General features: G+C 57.4%; 1 protein-coding gene across 2 annotated transcripts; it reads left to right on the forward strand.

Annotated features, from left to right (window-relative positions):
• The first annotated feature begins 215 nt into the window (after nt 1-215).
• Nucleotides 216-7,981, forward strand: OPRD1 (opioid receptor delta 1). 2 transcript variants are annotated; one of them, XM_051637927.1, is made up of 3 exons: nt 216-303; nt 6,202-6,551; nt 7,388-7,981. In XM_051637927.1, exons 1-3 carry the CDS (start codon nt 287-289, stop codon nt 7,918-7,920), a joined length of 900 nt encoding a protein of 299 aa, XP_051493887.1. In that variant the 5' UTR covers nt 216-286; the 3' UTR covers nt 7,921-7,981. The 2 variants fall into 2 exon arrangements, with proteins under 2 accessions (XP_051493887.1, XP_051493886.1); XM_051637926.1 differs by having other exon boundaries at nt 217-303; nt 7,385-7,981.
• Nucleotides 7,982-14,087: the final 6,106 nt, after the last annotated feature.

Below are 14,087 nucleotides of genomic sequence, written 5' to 3' on the forward strand. Positions count from 1 at the left end.
AAGCGTGGCCGGGGGTCGGGGCGGGTGCGGGACGCGGCGGGAGCGGGGCTGGAACCCCCCGCTGCGCTGCGGGAAAGGGGCTCCAGGCCGGGTCATGGAGCTGCCGACGGCGGCCGGGACCCCCTGGGGTAACGGGAGCGCTTGGGACCCCCTGGGAGGTGCCGGGAGCAACGGGACGGGGGGAGGGCAGAGGGGTAAGGGCGTCAGCTCCGTCCTGATCGCCGTCCTGATCACCGCCCTGTACGGCGCGGTGTGCGTGGTGGGGCTGCTGGGCAACCTGCTGGTGATGTACGGCATCGTGCGGTGAGCAGCGGGGGCAGCGGGGGGCAGCGGGGGGCAGCGGGGGGGCATGGTGCGGTGAGCAGCGGGGGGCAGCGGGGAGGCAGCGGGGGGGGCAACCGGGCTGCAACGGGGGGCAGCGGGGGGGCAGCGGGGGGTGCAACCGGGGGGGCAACCGGGGTGCAACGGGGTGCAGCGGGGGGCAGCGGGAGGCAGCGGGGGGGCAGCGGGGGGGCAACCGGGCTGCAGCCGGGGGCAACGGGGGGGCAGCGGGGGTGCAACGGGGGGGGTGCAACGGGGGGCAGCGGGGGGTGCAACGGGGGGGCAACCGGGGATGCAGCCGCGGGTGCAACGGGGGTGCAACCGGGGTGCAACGGGGGTGTGTAACCCCGTGTGCAACCGGGGGTGCAACGGGGTTGAAACCAGGGGTGCAGCCGGGGGTGCAACCGGGGGTGCAACGGGGTGTGCAACCGGGGTGTGTAACCGGGTGTGCAACCGGGGGTGCAACGGGGGGAGTGTGAGCCGAGAGTGAGTGTGCACTGGGGGGAGTGTGCACAGAGGGAGTGTGCATCACATACGAGGCAGCAGCCGGAGGCAGGGCGCACCGGGGATGGGTGTGCACCAACGTGCAAGGTGTGAGCCAGCAGCAGGAGTGAGTGTGCCCCAGGACTGGGTGTGCACCAGGTGGGAGGCAGCACCAGGAGTGAGTGTGCGCAGGGGCTGAGTGTGTGCTGTGTGTGAGACGGCGGCGGAGGTGAGTGTGCACAGGGTGAAGGTCAGGAGGGAGGGTGGGTGTGCACGGAGGTGGGTGTGCAAGGGGGTGGGTGTGCAAGGGGGTGGGTGCGCACCAGGTGCACCAGCACCAGGCAGCACCCACACAGTTGTACCTGATGGGTGTCACACGCGTGTGAACAGCGTGTGCGTGAGCACAGACGTGTGCAGAGCACACTCAGGTGCTGTGTGAGAGGAAAAAGCAAAGGCTGCGTGTGCACGGAGTGGCACGGGGGGGGGGGGAGGGGGCAGTTCCCAGCCCATTCCCAGCTCTGCCACCAGCTCCTGTTCCCCAGTTCCCAGCCCACAGCTCCTGTTCCCCAGTTCCCAGCCCATTCCCAGCTCTGCCACCAGCTCCTGTTCCCCAGTTCCCAGCCCACAGCTCCTGTTCCCCAGTTCCCAGCCCATTCCCGGCTCCGCCAGCAGCTCCGCAGCCGCCTATCCCAGCAGTTCCCTAAGAAAGCCCCTGAGCTCCCACGTCCCGGCTCCAGTTCCCACCGCGCCCGCGCTGTTCCCGTTCTCCCCCCGCCCGAGGCAGCGGCTGCAGCAGCAGAAACACCCGCTGCCAGCCCGGGGGGGGCTGCACCCCAACTTTGGCTCCTTCCAGCATCCCGGGGGAGGGGAGGAGGACAACAGGTCCTTGGCCAGGGCAGGAACCTCTGCTGGGACTATCCCTGGGTGGGGAGGGGGGGTTGTTGCCGAGTCTCTGCACCCCAGGACACACAAAAGGACCCAGGTGCCCCCCCCTTGGTAGATGGTAGTTTTGGTGGATGGGGCGGGGTGAGACGCTGCTGTGTCCAGCCCAGAGCTTCTCCCAGGACATGTTTCCTGCCCCTACAAACCACCCCTAGGTCTGAGGAGCTGTTTCATCTTCCCTGGGTAAGATGGGTTAATGTGGGCAACACAGGTCAATAAAGCCAAAGCCTGCAGACCTGGTAGTGGGGGGGTCTGGGGGGTCTGGCAGAGCCCTGCATGGCCCCCAGACCCACTGGCAGGAGCTGTGCTCACTGTCACATCCCTGTTGGTGACAGCTCAAGGACTTCAGTCCCTGCAGCCTGGCAGGAGGTCCCACCGTGTCCCTGAGCTTCACAGCATCCCCTCCTACACCATCTTGATGGGGGGGGGGTGTCTCAGGATTCACGGGGTCAAATCCCAATTCCCATCATCCCAGAGCTTGCTGTAACCTCAGCCAGGGCCAAAACTCTGGGGCCCACGCAGATCTTGTAGCTTGATTTAAGCAAACCCTTCAAAACCCCCCATTTCTAACCGTTTCCACCCCTCCCCAGCCCACAGTGATGGTCACAGCTCACAGCCTGGGCACGGGGTGAATGAGGGGGGGGAAAGGAAACCAGTCTGAAACGTGCCCACCAGCCCTGTCTGGCCACCCATCACCCTCACATCTGGCTGCCTGGCACCCTCACATCTGGCCACCCATTCACCCTTGTGTCTGGCTGCCCATCACCCTCACATCTGGGCACCCATCACCCTTGTGTCTGGCCGCCCATCACCCTCACATCTGGCTGCCCATCACCCTCACATCTGGGCACCCATCACCCTTGTGTCTGGGCACCTATCACCCTCACATCTGGCCACCCATCACCCTCACATCTGGGCACCCATCATCCTCATGTCTGGCCACCCATCACCCTTGTGTCTGGGCACCCATCATCCTCACATCTGGCCACCCATCACCCTCACATCTGGCCACCCATCACCCTCACATCTGCCTCCTGCCCTGCATTTTACCCACTCAAGGGGTTGGGGGGGGGGGGGTCGCGCTCCCTGCCCCTGCCCCACACCGGGGGGGGGGGGGGGGTCGTTTTGGGGGGATTTTTTATAGACTCCAAGCAGCTTTGAAGAACCCAGCCCACCCCCCCCACCCCCCCCCCCCCCCCAGAGTGAGGCAGCAAATCAAGGGCGTTTGTGCGGAGCCGCGCAGGGGGGCAGGGTGAAGGCTGAGGGTTATCAGACCCCCCCTCCAGCTGGTTCTGCTCCCTCAGAAGAGGGAAGACATTTTAAAGAGAAGGTTTTCATGTACAAGCAGCATCTCGCCCTGTTTTGTCCCCTCAGTAACCTCAGCCTGACTCCACAGAGCCCATCCCCGTGGTTTCCAGCCCTCCCTCCCCGGTTTCCAACCCCCCGGCTGATGCTGGAATGAAACACTTCACCCAAGAATGAATAATCACCAGCTCAGAGCCCCAACACCTGCTTTGGCCCCTGGGCTGAGCCCCCCCCAGGTTCTCCAGGGGTTCCTGGGCAGAGTTGGGTTATTCAGCCTGGGAAGCGTTGGGCTCCGTGCTGGGAGAACCTGTGTCCTGGGATGGAAAATGGGATCAGCTGGGGTTTGGACTTGGCTGGTGGGGAGATGCTGGCCACTTGCCTTGTGGCCCTGGGGACACTTCAGCCATCCCAGCACCTTGGGACAGCCCTGACTGCTGCTACCACTGGGTGCTTCCCAAAATACCCCCGGAAATGATTTGCAGCCAGGAACTTGGGGTTGTGCTTTCCCACAGCCCCACGGAGCCCAGCAAACCCCCACCAGGTCCTGCCCAGGGTTTCTTCAGCTTTTTAAACCCACAGGGGTGGCTTTTTAGCAGCTCCAGGACCTTGGCAAATCATTTCTTTCCCTTCTTTCCCAAGTGGTTTGGAGAACTACGGGGACTCTCTGTGGGAATGTAGGATGTGGAGCTACCCTGGACCCTCCAGCCTCATCTCCTCCCCCTCATCTCATCCCTAAAGACCTTCTGGATTGTTTTGTTCAAGTGCAGAACTTCCCAGTCAAGGAACTCAATGAATGGTGATGGTTTTGGCAGCCCAGGGAGCTCCATCAGTGGTCAGTTGCTGGAGGAGCAACCCTCTCCGGAGAAGCAACTCCCTCCAGAAGTTGCTCCAGAAGGAGCCAGTTGCTCCTTCCTGGAGCAGCAGCTTCATTTGCAGGTCTGGAGGGGTCACCACAATGGACACCCCACCCCCTGTGATGGGTTTGACCCTGAGCTTGGTCCTGGAGGGGGATGAATCCTGCCTTAAAACCCCAGCTCTGAGGGATAAATTGAGTCATCCCCATCTCAGTCATCTCCTTCATCCCACTCATCCTCATCCTCCAAGTCACCCCAGTCCCAGTCATCTCCATCATCTGAATCACCTCCATCACCCCAGTCACCCCCATCATCCCATTCCTCCCAGTAATCCCCATCATCCCACTTCTCTCCATCATCCCATTCCTCCCAGTAATCTCCATCACCCCACTCCTCTCCATCATCCCGCTCCTCCCATTCATCTCCATCATCCCATTCCTCTCCATCATCCCACTCCTCCCAGTAATCTCCATCATCCCACTCCTCTCCATCATCCCATTCACCCCCATCATCCCATTCACCCCCACCCTTACTTTGCCCTCACCACCACAGCCCCATCCTGCCTAGGGAGGAGCTTCCAGCCCCATCCCTCAAAGACCCCCCTGGTCCCTCCAGTCCCCCCCAGTCCCTCCAGTCCCCCCCAGCCCTGGCACATCTGGCAGAGAGCTGGGGAAGTGCTGACCCAGCCCAGCACGCCTGGCAGAGCACAACATGAATCACTGCTTTCCCCTCCCCCCTCCTTTCCCTTTCATCCAAAAACCAGAACTCAAAGCAACATGAACCTACCTGAAACGACTCGAGTTTCCAACCCAGCTCAGACCCACCATGACCAGCACACAAGTTCCTCAGGTTCTTCTTTAACCCGGAGTGAAATTTTCCCCAGAGATCCATTCGCTGGAAAGCCTGGAAAAGAAAGAGAAGAGAAAAGGGTTTTTCAAGGGAAAAGACATTTTAAAAAAGAGTAAGAAAGAAATGCTGTTATTTGAAAGGAGACAGAAAACACCAGCTCAAGTGAGATGTTTCCAGCCTTAGGGAAGAGGCTGCCATTTGCAGGCAGGGAGGAGGAGGAGGAGGAGGAGGAAGAGGGGATCTGTTGGAGCTGGGTCCTCGACCCAGCTGGTCTTTTTCTCCCCAGGAGGAATCGTTGCATCCTCCATCTCCCAGCTCTACTGACAGGGTGACCCAGGGGCTCCCCCCCCGCCCCAGCTCTCCTGACCCTGCTGAGATGGAGAAAAGGAGAAGGTGAAGGGCAATACCAGGAAGGCAGGAATCTCTTTCCTAGGCCAAGCTGCTCTCCTGGTCTCCAGCCAGGGTGGTAGAGCAACAACCACCCGGGATGGAGCTGCTCAAGCCCCTCATGCAGATTTGTTCCACAGATCCCATCACATGATGGGTCCTTCTCTGGTGAGACCCCCGTCCTGGAGAGCTGTGTCCAGCTCTGGAGCCCCCAGCATAAGAAGGACATGGAGCTGCTGGAGAGAGGCCAGAGGAGCCACAGAGATGATCCAAGGGCTGGAGCAGCTCTGCTCTAGAGACAGGCTGGGAGAGTTGGGGTGTTCAGCCTGGAGAAGAGAAGGCTCTGGGTGTGACAAGGACCACAGACAACACCAGCCCCCAAATGCCCCAGAGCAAGTGTCACCGTGTCCCCCAAGCCACCTGCCAATGGCCAAAGGCTCTGGAGCTCCAGCCTGGCTAAGTGGGCAGTTCCTGATGGCCTCATTCTGGGAAGAATCGATCCAGTTTCTGCAAGGAAACTCGAGGGGGAAGGAAGGTGGATAATCAAGATTCACTGGGTGGAAAATCAGATCAAGGAGGTTTGGGGAGGGAAAGGAGATTGTGCCACCGATCCAGGGAAATGCAGCAAAGCAAATTAATCAGAGAAGTGACTTCTCCAAGAACTTCAGGTTTGTTCTGGAGAAAGGCAGCCACGTGAATGAGCATCAGCCCCTGGTCAGGTGAGGGATAATGGCTTCAGGAGGGTTCATGGTTCTGCAGGTGCTTGATAAGGTCCCTGGTGTGAGTCCAACCCCCTGCTCAGGCACCAGGACTTCAACTCACAAATACTTGATTCCAACACACTCCCTGGTCCATCCAGAAAGGTGCTGAGCACGTTGGTGCTGCAGAAGGACACGGCACAAGCCTTTGTACCTTTGCCCACCAAGGGGGATGGCACCTCGGGAGCAGCAAGGGGAAACCAGGCTGTGTCCTCTTCTCACCACACCACCTGTGCACACTTACTTGGGCATGGCAAGTCACCCTGGCCACCTGTAACTGCTCCTTTCTCTGCCACCCCCAGGTACACCAAGATGAAGACAGCCACCAACATCTACATCTTCAACCTGGCCCTGGCAGACGCCCTGGCCACCAGCACGCTGCCCTTCCAGAGCACCAAGTACCTGATGGAGACCTGGCCCTTTGGGGAGCTGCTCTGCAAAGTTGTCCTCTCCATTGACTACTACAACATGTTCACCAGCATCTTCACCCTCACCATGATGAGCGTGGACCGCTACGTGGCCGTGTGCCACCCCGTCAAGGCCCTGGACTTCCGCACACCAGCCAAGGCCAAGATCATCAATGTCTGCATCTGGGTGCTCTCCTCCCTCATTGGGGTGCCCATCATGGTCATGGCAGTCACCAAGTCAAAAGGCAAGTGGCTTCTGGGGAAAGCTCCCTTCTCCTGTCCCATCTGGCCATGCTGGGGGGAGACCTGGCAAACCCAAACCACCTGGCCCTGCAGCTGGTTGGAGCTCAGTGGTGGACACCCCTTCCGTGGGACCATGGCCTGCCATGGATACATGGTCATGGGGGTATTTTCCAGCTCGGGTGCAGGGGTTGGAAACTGTCCCGGAAATTGTCTTCCCCATCTCCAGTCCAACTGGTGCCTCTCCCCAGCTCCTGGGGTGCAAATCAGGGGTCTAAAAACACCCTCAATGATCTTGCAAAGTCCCCAGCTGGCCCATCCTAAGATCTCCTCTGTGAGGACACAAGCCCTTGGCTGCTAGGAAAGCTCTGGGCATCTTGAGGAGGTGACAGGTTTAGAATCCCAGAATCCCAGACTGGTTTGGATTAGGAGGGACCTTAAAGATCATCTAGATCCAACCCCCTGCATGGGCAGGGACACCTCCCACCAGCCCAGGTTGCTCCAAGCCCTACCCAGCCTTGTCTTGGAACACTTGCAGTGTTTCAGTGGAAGGTGACACAGGGATGTATCCATCACTGGGGTTGGGAGGAGACAGTGAGAAGGTGGCCCAGGAGGTTCTGCAGGGAACAAGTCCCTGGGTCACTGCACCCCCTTGGCACCCCGAGGGTGGGGGGTTGGTGTCACAAAGCTCCTGGGGGATCTTTGCAAAGACCTGGCAGGTGGGCATCCATCTCCTTGTGTTGTTAACAAGCATGGACGTGCCTCCCCCATGACCAAGGAGGCCACGTCCACAGCAGCCACCCCACCACTCCCTCTTTGACCACCCCTCTCTCTCCCACAGACGGGGTGGTGCTGTGCACGCTCCAGTTTCCCAACCCTCCCATCTACTGGGACACCGTGACCAAGATCTGCGTCTTCATCTTCGCCTTCATGGTCCCCATCTTGGTCATCACCATCTGCTACGGGCTGATGATCCTTCGCCTGAAGAGCGTCCGTCTCCTCTCGGGCTCCAAGGAGAAGGACCGCAACCTGCGGCGCATCACGCGCATGGTGCTGGTGGTGGTGGCAGCCTTCATCATCTGCTGGACCCCCATCCACATCTTCGTCATCGTCTGGACGCTGGTGGACATCGACAAGAAGAACCCCTACGTGGTGGCCAGCCTGCACTTCTGCATCGCCCTGGGTTACACCAACAGCAGCCTCAACCCCGTCCTTTACGCCTTCCTGGATGAGAATTTCAAGAGGTGCTTCCGAGAGTTCTGCCTGCCTTTCCGAGCTCGTGTGGATCAAACCAGCTTCTCCAGGGCCAGGAACACCACCAGGGAGCACGTGTCCACCTGCACCCCGTCCGAAACCCGCAACAAACCGGCATGACTAGACGTGGGCAGCCTCCAGAGAGGCTGCCGGGGCCAGGGGGGGGATGACCTGCGCTCAGAAGTCACCCAGGTCACCACCACGGAGCTCTAGAAGAGTGGTGGCTGCTTGAGAACTCCGGTGGGTTTTGTCCAGACTGAGCAAAGTCACCAGCAGGTGACTGCGAAGACTTTTTGCATCCTGGAGAATCCGGGATGGAGGAACTGGGACTCACCAAGCAATGGGAGAGGACCAAGAGAAGAGGCCACCTGGGTAGGGCTGCTCTGCTGCTGCCCCCACCCCTGCCACCCTCCACCACGTGTGGTGACAAAGACAAATCATCTTGGGACACCACGAAGGCCATGACCAGGTGATTCTCCTCCTGCAAGGTGGCACCACAGCCCGAGGAGAAGCCCTCCCATGGCAGAAGAAGGCCATGCTGGATGGTGATGCCACATCATGGGGCCTCACTCCATCCCCCTCTGAGCCGTGGAAAGACAACCTGGCTTTGGAGACACTGTTGTCAAAGAGCTCCAGATCCATCATAAAAATTTTACTGGAGTCCTTCAAAGTGGGCCCAGCCCCAGGGGACATCTCTGTCCTGCTGACGTGGTGGCTGCATTATTTAGAAGCTCTGCCTGCAGCCAGGGCAGCCCGAGCCACAGATGTGACACTGACAATAGGGACACGGCCAGGGGATGGGGACACAGCAGCACACGTGTCCCCAGCTCACCCCACGTCCATGTCCCAGTGCCACGTTCCCTCAGCACCCACTGGAGACAGGGAACTGCTCCTCACCCAAGCCATGAAGCCCATGAGGGATCTCAGGCCAGGAACGATGTGTGGGGACTCGAGGAGCTTCTCGTGGCACTGACACAATTAGGGAGGACTAAGGAGCCCCTGCCAGGGCTCTCCCAACCCTGCCCAGGAGAAGGCTGAGGAGCAGCACTGCCCAGCCTGCCTTCAGCAACCCCAAAATGGACAGGATTTGGGGTGGTTTTTTTTAGAAGATGGGAATTGCTATCACCATGGAGCCCAGGAACCTCTTTCCTGCACCAACCTGCTCTCCTGGTCTCCAGCCAGGGCAGCAGAGCAACAGCCATCTGAGATGGAGCTACTCAGTCCCCTCTGTGCTGGGAAAGGACCCACGGAGCAGGAGAGGCTGAGATTTCATAGAATGGCAGAATCTAAGACTGGGTTGGGTTGGAAGGACCTTAGAGATCATCCAGTCCCAACCCCCTGCATGGGCAGGGACACCTCCCACCAGCCCAGGTTGCTCCAAGCCCCATCCAACCTGCCCTTCAACACTGCCAGGGATGGGGCAGCCACAGCTTCCCTGGGCAACCTGGGCCAGGCTCTCACCACCCTCACAGCCAAGAATTCCCTCCTCATCTCCAACCTCCATCTCCCCTCTGCCAGTTCAAAGCCACCACCCCTTGTCCCATCACTCCCTGCCCTGATAAACCCCCTTATTTGGGGCTTCCACACTCAGCACCATCCAGATGGAGCAGCCATCCCTCTGAAGAAGGGGCCATGCTCCAAGGCAGGACACCTTATGGTCCAGAGAACCTCCAGACCACATCATCTGCTGCTAAACAAGAACTGGTGGCTCCTCCCACCCTTCTGCTCCCCACATCCCCCTCCAGCCCCCCACCAGCTGCGAGCAGCATCCCAGAGCCACCACTTTTCCCTTCTTCTCACCTTCCAACTGCTGCAGCTGTGGCCAGGAGGTCAAACAGGCTGAGGGGGAGGAGGAGGAGGCTGGGAGGAAGCTCTAATAGCATTTTGTGGACAAATGGATGCAGCTGGAGGAAGCAGCCGGGTGCACCTGGGGCTCCTGGGGTGGCTGCAGAGTCTGGGTTGTGTCTCTGGTTTTTCCAGTTGCATTAATTTAGCCTCATGAAGGTCATTAGCTCCTGCTTCCCAGCCCTACCTTTCTCAGCAGCCTGTGGAAATTGCAGCTTCCTTGTTAGGAAGACAGAGCTGAGGAGGGAACCAAACCCAGCTTCTCTTGCAAAGGAACCAAAAGGGGTGAAACGGGTGAAATCAAAGCACCCGAGTCCTCCTGCTCTGCACCCTGTCCCCTCACCCTGAGCAAAAGCCTCTGGCTCTGGGTTGTGTCAGCCTGGACAACTCTCCAGGACTCCTCAGGATCCCTTTCCAGGCAGGGATGGAGTCCTGGACCACTGGCAGAGCCACACTTGGTCTCTTCATCCTCTGCCACCACAAGCCTGGCTGTTCATGGAGCGTTGGGTGGGAGCAGGATCAGGCCCGGGGCAGGAATTGGGGGGAAACCCCCAGGGTCCCACAAGGCTGAGCTTCAGCTCCATGAGAAGTGAAACTATTTCTCCAGAAGGAGTTGCAGAACATCCTTCAGCTCTCCATGTCCTGGGGGCAAAGCCTTCAGTGTTCCGTGGTGGGAAAGGCTCTTGGTTTGGAGCTGGTTCATGCTGAGGTCCTGGGAGGGGTGGGATGTCCAAGGGTGGGATGTCCTGGAAGGGATGGGATGTCATGGAATCATAGAACCATTTTGGTTGGAAAAGACCTTCAGGATCATCAGTTGCAACCATTAACCCAGCACTGCCAAGTCCACCACTAATCCATGCCCCAGCAGGGGTGGGATGTCCCACGCTGTGGCCCAGGACATCTTGGATTTCACAGCAGGCTTCACCATGAAGCTGAATTCCAGGTGAATATCTCAGTTAGGGGGGTAACCCCAAAAATATGATGCCCCCAAATCATCGACCTCTTTAACCCACCTCAGCCAGTGCCTCAGTGTCCCTGAGAAATACCAACCCTGTGCCTGGGGCTGTGAAGGCACAAAGGGAAGTGACTTTTCCAACCACGGGTGCTAAGACCACCCTGAAGAAATGGGGGGACACAGGGGAGGTGAACCCCATCACCCATGGCTGGGACACCTCTGTCCTTTGGAGGACACACCATCCTGTTAGGGGTGACCAAGCTGGGAGTGCTGGGGGCTGTGGGTTGGCTTGAGGCTCTGTGGGTGGCTCAGCCACCCCCCCCCCAAAAAAAAAGATCCATCACCCCAAATTCCCATCCCTTCAGGGCCTTAGATCCAGGTCCCACATTCCCAGCCTGCTGGGAAACACCTGCAACAGCCTTACAAGGAGGGAGAAGGCTTCAAAGAATTGTTTATGAAATGCCACCAGGTTTGGGGAGCCCAGGACATGGTGAGGAGAGGAGCTTTTCCTTGGCTTGGGTCCCACTGAGTCACACCAACAAATGGAACATTCCTGGGAAAAAGGGGGGACAAACTGATGGGACACACTGATGGGACACACCAGAGCCTTGGTGGTGCCAGGGACCTGGAGCATCCCTCACCTCCAGCAGCTTCCCAGGGGCTGCTCCAGCTTCTCCCAACAGCACCCAATTTAAAACCAGCTCCTGGATGGGGCTGGGAATTGGGGGTTGAATCCTGAAACCAGCCCATGGAGCTTCAATCCACCAGCTGGGATGGTGGGGGAACACCCTCTGTACACTTAATATAAATATCTAGATGTCTGTGTCTGTAGCTTGTGACATTGAAGTGGCCCCAGGTCACCCCATCCCACCTTGGCAGGTCCCTGCTCCTGTGTGTGACAGAGCTGAGGACCCTGCCCCAATCCAGAGGGTCCACAGCACCAACCAGAACCTCATCAAGTGCTCATCAAGTGCTTCAACCAAGCTTCCCAGCTCCAGCCTTCATCCCTGTGGGCTTTGGATGGTGTTTCTGTCCAGGACCCAAGCTCTCCAGAACATGAAATCAAAACCAGGAGGAGCCAGGCAGCAGTTTCCAGCTGACTCTCCAGCACTTTGGGGTGGAGATTTTGGGATTGATGGGAAAGGAACAATTTGAATTTAAAGCTTTAAAAACTGGGGAAAAAAAAAAAAAATCCACCTTCATGAAAGCCTGAATTGTTTCAGCTGAGGTTATTTTGCAAGCCCTGGAGACCAAAAGCCTCACTGGTGGCATCCACAGTGTCCCCTCTGCTCCTGGGCATCAAGATTCCTTCTCATATATGGCCCAGCAGCTCCAACTCGAGCCCAAATTATCTTTGTAATTTAAATGCAAATGAGGATTTAGTGCAAATGTGAAGGGAAAAAGGTGTTGGAGCTTCTAACTCTGCTCCTGCTTTGGGAGAATCTGGGGTTTAGGGTGTTTAGCACTTGGATTTGTGAAATGTTTGGTGAGTTCCTGTAAAGAGCAGGATGTGAAAAGCTGATTTCCAGCTTGCAGGGGCTTCCTAGAGGGGAAATCACTGCTCCAAGATCCCTTCTCCAAGGGAGAAATGAAACCAAGCACCAAATCCAGCCATTTCACAGCCCAGTGAAACCAGTAGCCTCCTGGGCTGGCACATGGGACCTGCCCCACACCCACCAGCTCCTTCCAGGGACCATCCTTGCAGAAAACAGCCTTTAAAAAAAAATAATGAATCCACCAGATAATGAGCTCTCCTTTATCCTTCCACATGTGATGAATTATGGAGCTGCCTGTTTCTTTCTCTGCACCCCAGGTTCAGGCTGACTTTGTAATTGCTTCATTAGCATATGGAAATGAGTCAAGCTGGTGAGGACACGGGTGAAATCTCCCACCACCTGGAGCAGCCTGGGCTGGATTCAGGTTCTCAGCCCTGATGAGACACTTCTTGACTTGCAATTCATCATTTAAAAGGAGATAAAACCACTATGAATAATTACTAGGGCTTTTTTACTTCCCCTCCCCCTTCATAGTTAGAAGTTCTGCTCAACTTGTGCTGTTTTAATCCCTGTGGAAGTGGGACTGGGAGGAACGAGCAGAGCCTGGGGGTGGTTGGTGTCTCCTTCCCTGCCAGGCTCCCATTCCCCAGGGATCTCCTGAGCCAGGGGACAAGGTTTCTCTATTTTTGGACTGCTAAAGGAGACAAACCAGGATTTCAGCAGGTGTGGGAGGGAGCAGAGAGCTCCACACATCACCCTTGCAACTCAATTCCCACCCCCAGGAGACCCAACACGCTCTTCTACCCATTTTGCAACACCAGTTAAGACTGGGATACACTGGCCAGGCCTTAATGACAAGACTCAGGGAGGTGAGACTGGACCAAACTCTCTCCTTGGCTCACAAGACCTGTCATTAATCAGCAGGCTAATTAATTAGCTGGCTCTCAAAGAAACCACGTGGCCCTGCCAGCAGTGACTTGGCCATAATTAAAGCTCATTTCCTCTTGGAGGCAGGAAAAGAAGGCTAAGGAACCAACTCAAGTCTCCCCCAAACCCTCTTGAAGTCACAGTTTTCCCTTGGCAGACCCTGCAGGAGGAAGGGTGTTTTTTTTTCATCCAAAAAAGCAGTATATTAAAAAACATGGCAAAAAACCCCTCAACCCAAACCAGCCATCACTCAAACAACACCCCAAGTGCTTTTATTCCAGAGACAAAAGAGCCTCACACCACCAGAGCTCATCCTCCATGGATGCTCAAAGCCCCAAATCCCATGTTCTCATCTAGTGTCTGTAAAATAAAAAGCCTTTTAGATACTTGGAAGAGCAGCAGATGAGCTGGAGTGTGGGATTGGAGCCACCAACCAGGAACTCCCCCCCTGGCAAGGAGAAAAGGTCCAGCTGTGCCAATGGTGGAAAACCTGCCCTGAGCACCAGGGCTGGACCCTGGCACAAAGGTCTCCCCCAAACCCTCCAAATTAGATGAGACATGAGGAGGGAATTCTTGGGTGTGAGGGTGGTGAGAGCCTGGCCCAGGTTGCCCAGGGAAGCTGTGGCTGCCCCATCCCTGGCAGTGTTGAAGGGCAGGTTGGATGGGGCTTGGAGCAGCCTGGGCTGGTGGGAGGTGTCCCTGCCCATACAGGGGGGTTGGATCTAGATGATCTTTGAGGTCCCTTCCAACTCAAACCATTCCAGGATTCTAAGATATTCGTTCTCCTCAACCCCCAGCCCCCACCACCTCACTCCACCCACACAAAACCTCATTAAGGAGATGTTTCCTTTCCTCAATTAAGCTGTTTTCCTTCAGCCACCCTCTCCCCCCTGTGTGGGGGCTCCTCCTTCCCCCAGTTCCCAGCAACTTCCCATTCAGGTGTCACTCTGGATCCCAAGACAATGGCAGCTGATTCATCAGCTCCCAATATTTTAAACCCCATTGTTCTCCCCAGATCTTTCCCCCTCCCTCTTTCTTGAAAACACCAACTGGCTCCTTACACC

The sequence above is a fragment of the Apus apus genome, chromosome 21, assembly GCF_020740795.1.
Source record: "Apus apus isolate bApuApu2 chromosome 21, bApuApu2.pri.cur, whole genome shotgun sequence".
In the NCBI taxonomy this organism is placed as follows: Eukaryota; Metazoa; Chordata; class Aves; order Apodiformes; family Apodidae; genus Apus; species Apus apus.